The sequence below is a fragment of the Bactrocera oleae genome, chromosome 5 (genome assembly GCF_042242935.1).
Source record: "Bactrocera oleae isolate idBacOlea1 chromosome 5, idBacOlea1, whole genome shotgun sequence".
Classification (NCBI taxonomy): domain Eukaryota; kingdom Metazoa; phylum Arthropoda; class Insecta; order Diptera; family Tephritidae; genus Bactrocera; species Bactrocera oleae.
The window spans coordinates 36,285,727-36,293,919 of record NC_091539.1 but is presented as its reverse complement, the minus strand read 5'-3'; the positions used below and the strand labels follow the sequence as shown (position 1 = coordinate 36,293,919).

Below are 8,193 nucleotides of genomic sequence, written 5' to 3'. Positions count from 1 at the left end.
TTCTACAACAAATATTAGAAACTTTACAACTGTGATTGATAGATTTCTTTAATAAGAGTGTACAACTGTTCTTGCTTTCGCTCACTAGCTCAAGAGTAGATCAGGTACTCATATTCTTTACATATTTTCTTCAACATTAAAAAACCAAAAAAAAATTATTACTGCTTCGGACAATGAGTCGCCTTGACGAAAAGGCGTTTAGTATCAGACTAATCGGAGAGCTTTTTCCAAGCAAACTGAACTGCCCTATGTTTTTCAATGGGCAATCGGTTTGTTGATAAAACGTTCTAGAGATTACAACACAGGAATAAAGCCTCAACTAGTAGTCTACCAATAAAATGAAATTTATCTTTATTCGTTATTTTTAAAGTTACTATGTTATTGATTCGGTAGGCCCGATTCTCAGTTTTTGTGAATTCAAGAAACTGTTTGGAGATAGTTATTTTAGTTTTTGAAGACCATGAAACTTATGTTCTTCAGTTTATTTGTTCATGTTGTTGTGATAAATTTTACTATTTCACTAAGTTAAAGCATATAATGATTTTTCGCAGTGCATAAATAAAGGAAGTTGAAATCATAGCGAGTTTCAACGAAAACTAGCTGTCTGGCTTAGCGGTAAAAACACAGCGAAGGGAGTTCACAGTGCCAAGTCAAGGCAAGTCATGGTCAAGCGAAGACGAATAACATTTAATAGACATGTGCATGATAACACTGTGAAAAATTTTGCAGTAAATTTTTATTATGCATGATTAAAAATGTAAAATTAAAAAATATGTTATATGTCTGTATATAATAAACTGGCGTTTGTTTAGGATGTTATATCAAATGGCATATATTAAAGATACTTTATAAAAAATATATAGTAAACAAAGTATGCACAGAATTTATTAGATTTATAATTATACGAATATATACACATATTCATATATTGATTATTTATTCCCTGGACATGGTATACAAGTATTACATATGTCACGAAGTTTGTAACACCCAGAAGGAAACGTCAGAGAGGGAACATTATATTCTTCGAACAAATTGTGCAGATCGGACTACTATAGCATATGGCTGCTACAAATTGACCGATAAAAACAAGTTCTTCTTTTTAGCTTCGGCTTCTTGTTTTTTTGATTTTTAAATAACTTATGTTTGCAAAAATTACGAGAGTTTATAAAAAAAATATGTTTTTTAAATTCACGTAAATGCTTTTTTGTCTTTATTGCCCACAAATTTCGCTGACTAACACGTTTAACTAGAATTAGCATTAGCGTAAGACTGATAGACAGTTTTTTTTGAGTAGTATTTTGCGGCTTTGAAAAAAAATGAAAATGCTGTAAACCGTTTGTATGTACGACATATATACAAACTAGGTATGTATACATGTACATCTGTCAGCCAAAAGCAAGATCACATATCTCAATACGAAGAGTTGTCGAATCAATAAACAGCGTACTTAACACTCTAATACAACATGTGTACATATGTATATCTATATATCTACTTTTGTATAATTTTAAATATATTTATCTACTTTCTAGCGAACATCGCAACTCATAATTTTTTTCAACTCAAAATCAATTCAGTTCCCCTCTAAGCCATTTGACCGGTTTTTTTGTGTGTGGCGGCTGTGAGATTTTTTTACTGCTTTTGCGGCTTTGCTGTGCGCGCTTCAAATTATACTTGCACGCAACTGCGGCTCGACACTCAGAATCCGAGCATCAGCCGTGGTAAGCGCAACTCCGACTGCGAGCTATAAAATCAAAAATAGCAACGCAACAACTCAAAGTTTTCAAATTCAAAACTAAAAAATTTGTTACAAACAAGCAAAGGAACAAGTAAAAAAAAAGTGGACCGCAACGAATTTTGTACCTGACCAAATATACCGTAAATTGTCACAAATTCAAATATTCACTGAGTGTGTGCAACGCGCGGCTCGAAACAGCAATCGGATTACATACATTACTTGTGTAGAACATCGCACTCACAGTGTCGCCAGGATGTCCGCCGTTCGGCAATTCACTCTGGGCTGTGGATTAGTTGTGCTGTTGCTGGTTGTTTGTCAAACGAAGGGTAAATATTTTTGTGCAAATCACAGCTGTTTTATATGTTAGTGGACGTTAAATTGTTGTTGTGTTATTGCTGCACACATTTGTAAAAATGTTGTTGGGTTGTTGGGTGCTGGGCAAAAGTGTTAAACAATTTACTGTTGCCGCGCTTAGGACATTGGGTTAGCCGGTGGCTTAAATTGTGGCAACGCTCTTGGTCACCAAATTTCATTTGACGCTTGGAATTTACGTTTTGGTTGGCATAGTTTTACCGTTGAGTTATTATTGCGTATTTTCGTATATTTCGTGAAAATCGCTTCACTTTCATAAATCCACACAAATATTTTTGCTTCAAATATTATATTTTACGTAGGTATGTAAATACAGATCGGCTTATGGTGCAAAAAAGACTTAGAATAGTGGAATCTAAAAAAAATATGTTCGTTGGCATGCATAACAGTTAGTTTAAGTGTGATTTTTATAAAAATCAAGCTTTTACAAAAAGTGACCTTTAATATCGGTTTAATACCGGCGATTTGTAGCGAAACACTTGAGGTGAAGCTCTTTTATTGCCTATCGATTGAAGTAATTGGGGTTTGTGTCGAATTAATTTATTCTAAAAAATATATTTATTTTGGAATCAGAATTTTCAAATCTTGAAAAGCAGTGTCCTATTAAATTATATTTGCAGAGTTTTATGCTTCTTAGAGTTCTCAGGGTTCCGGTAAAGTTGATTGTCGAATTGAGTTTATTTACTTCTACGGTCCGGGTTCCTAAATTAAATGAAAATCTGAATCCTATCCTATCCTAAATATAAAATATCTCGCTCGTCATCCTAAATTCCTTGTCATACATGTGTGATTTGGGGAAATTATATCTATCGGGCAATTTCTCGCAGACTTCCTCTGTGGCGACGCCTATATAATATCTGTAATGTCTACAATTCCACAGTCATGTATATATATATCAGTCATGTTGGGCTCTCCTTCAACTGTCCGTTATATTAAATAGAACATAAGACGTATCATAAAATAACTTTTAAGCGTAGTTAGATGATAGACAGGCCAAAAAACGATTCTTTTTAAGCAATAGAAATTGCCGCTGACATCACCACATGAAACACAAAGATGAGATCGGCTGACTGTAGGGTATGAACAAGTATGAGAGCATTTCGAATACCGAGCTTTTAGACAATAGTAACGGAATATATCTAAAATAACTCAACTTTCCAACTTAAAAGACTTTGGATTGCTAAGTTGAAGGAAACTCCAGTGATGTGTGTAGACTCTCCGGAGAGCACAATAAGCTAAAGGGCAGCCGTGTGCGAGTATAGTTCGGCAAACCTTTTCAAACACCCAACCAAGCAACTTGAGAGGTACAATCATAGATAACTGGTCTATGATTGTACCTCTCAAGTTGCTTGGTTGGGTTGTTGTAATAAAAGTAACACCTTCAACATAAGATCGTGAGAATTATGTCCATCTTCTTACTTCTCTTCTACGCGAAAATCATAAGAAATGACATATGTTACTCTCCAGCAGTAAAGTAGGGTGCTAACGTAGTAGAAACTTAACTTAGCTTAGTAAACTCTAAGTCCATTACAATCAATTATAGAAATCTCAAGAGAAAACCTATCGAAATTCATATCATCGACATCAAAGCACCCTTAAGGTTATAATTATTTTTGGTAAAAAAAGTTTAGCGAAAGTGATTGTATATATTGATACAAGATCATAATATTTAGGGACTTTCTTTAAGGAATTGATCAAAACCGAACTTTCTATTTATTTAAGTAAATTCATGTTTGATGGACGTACCTAAGCCTACCATAGAATCAATACGAATATACAGTTTAACTTGCAAATTAATTTGTCGCTTGGCTAATATATTCATTAATCGCTGACGTCCAGATATATAAAACAAATAAAAAAAAGGCAGTCAAGCGTACATGTGTAAGTAATTAATGGCAAAATTTAGCCAAAATTTCTTTGCTAATTTGCATAATTTGGAAATCAAGTAGCTAAGCTTAATTTGACAGGTTTGTTGCGCGTGTTTATTCCTATATATAACAGTATCAGTATGGGTGAATACAAACACCTAACTAGTAATAAATTAATAATGCAAAAGGCAAATAAAAAGAAAAAAAAACAAAATTGAAAAAATGTTATCTCTTTATATTAGGCCAAGTAAAAAGTTCGTTCGGTTTTTTTATTGACTTTGTAACTTTGGGTAAATTTCTCCGATTTAAGTTTAATATGCGCCGTTTTATTCGTAAACTTGCTGCCAACGAGATGCCAACTTCATTATACCCCACTCGTAGAAGGCTACGTGCCTATTGACAAAAAGCTCAGAGAGCCAATTTTCACAGGCCTCTCTTGAGGCGAACTTCTCACCATTAAGTGCGTTCGCCATGGACAGGAAAAGATGGTAATCACTTGGTGCCAGGTCCAGACTATAAGGTGGGTGCATTAGGACCCCCATCCGAGCTCCCGGAGCTTCTGGCGCGCCACCAAAGACGTGTGTGGCCTGGCGTTGTTCTGGCGGAACACAATTCGGCCTCTGTTGATCAAAGATGGCTTCTTCTGGATGAGTGCTGCCTTCAAGAGGTCCAGTTGTTGGCAGTAGAGGGCCGAATTAAGCGTTTGGCCATAGGGGAGCAGCTCGTAGTAGATGATTCCTTGCCAATCCCACCAAACACACAGCAAAACCTTCCTGGCCGTCAATCCGGTCTTGGCCACCGTTTGGGCCGCTTCCCCGAGCTTTGACCACGACCGTTTGCGCTCGATGTTGTCGCAAGTGACCCATTTTTCATCGCCAGTCACAAACTGCTTCAGAAACGGGTCGATTTTGTTGCGATTCAGCAGCGACTCGCAGATGGAAATTCGGTTCATCATGTTTTTTTGCGTTAAGTGCTCACGTGAGGGTCTGTGTCTCTATTTCCATGATTTTATCGCAATTTTCGACGACAGGCCTTCCGACGCGTGGTGCATCTTTGACATCGAAATTACCGGAACGGAACCTAGCGAACCACTTTTGTGCTACACGTTTGTTTACAGTATCGGGCCCATAAACTAAATAAATTTTTTCAGCCGCTTTGGCTGCTTTTTCGCCTTGATCGAAGAAAAATTGTAAAATATAGCGAATTTTCTCTTTTCTGGTGTCTATCTTTGACGAGCGCTCACAACGAACTGAGTCAATCAATCGAAAAACGTTCAAACACAAACGTGAATAAACCTGTTTGCAGCGCCGTGTAGTATGACATGATGCGACACGTAACACTAGTGATATGGACAATAACGCCATGTCTTAGACAAAAACCGAACGAAGTTTTTAGTTGACTTAAGATAAGGCGATATTCTAGTCTGGATGCTCGAATTTCGAGGTGCCTGAGACAGTAAACCGTTCACGAAGATATAATGCCAAATTAAAAAGTTTTTATAGTGATAAATATAATCAGCAACGATATTTTAAAAACTGAGGGACTAATTCGAGTATATATAGACAGACAGACAGATTGACATGGTTAAATCGACTAAGCTCGTCACCTTGATCATTTACATCCGACGTTTCCTTATAATAAACTATTATAATAAAATTTCAAAACAACATGCATCTTCACACAGTACTACGTTAACAACAATTAATTTACCACCACTCAATTGTAAATAATTATTTATTTATTCCTCACTGCGCACAAAAGAGCACAGCACTAATTTACACCTTTGTTAAACACACTTTTTCCAGTCGCAAGTGCACAGTTCTTCTATCCCCAGCAACAGTACTATCAGCCACAGTACTATCAGCAACCACGTCGCTTTACTCGCCAAGGCTCGGTGTCGCGCGCCAATAGCAATGCCTTTGAACGCGAAATCGACTTCGGACCGATCGGCCTAACCGAGGGTGTTTCCAATTCGCGCGCTGTAACAAAACAAAATGGTGGTCTACGTAATGGCGGAACAACAAGTGTCGCCAGGAGTAATGCTATTACGCGTGAACTGAACTTGGGTCCACTGGACGTTGGTAGCACACTTACACGCACACAGTCACGCACAAATGGCGCCGTATCTCGGGGCATTGCACAAGAATTTAATGTGGGCAATCTTGAATTTGGTGGTTCACTCTCACGTGATAATTTGGGCAAAGGTTTGGGTTTGTCGCGCGATCCCAACGGTGGCACCGATCTAAATTTGGGATTGCTCAGCTTTAATTTAGACCCCTATGCTCGTCAAAATAATCAACAAGCCTTGACCCAGGCTCAAGTGAACGCACAAGGACGTGGGGCGCGTACTCGCGCTAACAGCAACTCGAACACACAATCTCGTCAATTCGGCGGTTTGCAAATTACCGACACAAGTTCACGCTCGAATGCCTTCGGCCGTGTCCGCAATGGACAGACTTCAGCTAATACTAGAGGCTTTGCTGGTGATGCTTTCACAAATGCCAATAGCTTTGGAAGAGGTTTCTTCCGTCGCAGACGTGGTACCCGCTATGTGCGACCCATTGTGGTGCGTACTAAACGCTATGCCAGACGATCTCACTCACGTGAAGGAGGCTTCTTTTTCCCCAGTGAAAGCAACGCACAGTCACAGGGTATGGCTGAAAATAAAGGTGACCGCTTCGGTCAGCAAGCCGGCTCCAACACGCACTCAAACAATCGCGTAACTGATGGCGGTTTATTCCAGGATAACGGTGCCTCCAGTATTGGATCGAATTTGGCTAATGATGGTTCAAGCGGTCAAGTTAGTTCGGCTAATTCTAATAATATGAATACACAAACCAAGGATGGCAGTTCGAGCACGAATGGTGCACAGAGTCAGTCGCTCAATTTTGATAATAACCAACAGCAGGCGTCCTCAGCGAATGCTGGTACCACACACACGCGTGACAAAGATGGCGAAGACATAAGTTCACATGGTACATCGCAATCGACAAACAACAATCCATATGGCACATCCAGCAGTACAACCAATACTAAAACGGATGTTATGCGCAATGGTAACTCTGAAAGTGTCACAGCCGATTCGAGCGGTCAGTCTATCTTCCAAGGCACGAGAGGCCAAAATGCTGGCGCATCTACAAACTCGAATGTTAAGTCTGAGCGTGGACCTAATGGATTTGTAAGTAATTCAGCATCGAGTAGTGCAACGGCTACTAGTCAAGGTGGTGGTAATGCCGATGCGTCCGCATCGGCTTCATCATCTTCGTCTGCTGGCGGCGGCAACAGTGGTGCGTCTACCAACTCAAATGCCAATGCTGGTGGTCACAATCCCTACTACGGGGGTTTCGGTGGTAACGGCTTTGGTAATGGCAACGGCTTTGGTAACTTCGGTGGAGCCCAAGCCAATAGCAATGCTTTTGGTGGTTGGGGTTGGGGTCGATGAAAGAGAAAGGGAGAAAAGGAAATAGAAAAGCATGATAAATATCCAGGATACTATTTTATTTTTGCTGAAATTTTATTAGATTACGAATAAATTAATTTATAATATTTTTTTGTTTTATTAATGTGTTTTTGTTGTGGTTTTGGGTTTTTCTATGATGTTCTCTTTTAAATGTCACAGTCCTGAAAACACTTAAAATAATCGAATACACTTGAAGCACTAAGTACACCCTATGTAGTCTTGGCTTTCAATGACATTAAAAGGAGCACCCTGATTCGATGCACAGATTGTTACAAGTAACTTTGCCAGTGATTTATTTAAATCGGTTATATTTTCGTAACTCCAGCTAAATTTTAACATTTTTTCGTAATGTAGCCGACTTGACCGGGGTGGATAAAAATTTGGTTTCGTTCCGGTTATGAAGATCCAACTATAATGCGAATGGTATACATTTCCCTCGATGCCCAGATTTCTATTTCAAATAACGTCGAACATTAGTTGAGCCGCGGCTAGCCGTTCAGTGTGGGTTTCTTTGAATTGAAGGCTTTATTTAGCGTAGTTCGAATATTCCGACTTAGGTGAAGTATGTAATGTTTTGTTTGACAACTTGTTGGCCGATAAGATAGTTTCATAATATCAAGCTCATAGAATCCCTCGTCCCTATTGGCAAAAACAAAAATGCTTCCCTAGCAAAATCTTTCGTCATAAACAGGAACAGGTAGTATCACTTTACGCCAGCTATAAGGTGGATGTCATACTATAAGGTGGATGCT

The 8,193-nt window shown here is 38.7% G+C and overlaps 1 protein-coding gene across 1 annotated transcript; it reads left to right on the top strand.

Annotated features, from left to right (window-relative positions):
- The first annotated feature begins 1,692 nt into the window (after positions 1 to 1,692).
- On the top strand, positions 1,693 to 7,540 carry LOC106615745 (uncharacterized transmembrane protein DDB_G0289901). Its single transcript, XM_014232077.3, has 2 exons — positions 1,693 to 2,067; positions 5,787 to 7,540. The coding sequence occupies exons 1-2, from the start codon at positions 1,995 to 1,997 to the stop codon at positions 7,421 to 7,423; spliced, it is 1,710 nt and encodes a 569-aa protein (XP_014087552.2). The 5' UTR covers positions 1,693 to 1,994; the 3' UTR covers positions 7,424 to 7,540.
- The last annotated feature ends 653 nt before the right edge of the window (positions 7,541 to 8,193 follow it).

Bases quoted from the DNA above. Each gene is read 5' to 3' on its own strand.
- LOC106615745 (XM_014232077.3), top strand. From the start codon at position 1,995: ATGTCCGCCGTTCGGCAATTCACTCTGGGCTGTGGATTAGTTGTGCTG. The intron at 2,068-5,786 runs GTAAATATTTTT...CACTTTTTCCAG, and splicing joins GGTTGTTTGTCAAACGAAGG to TCGCAAGTGCACAGTTCTTC.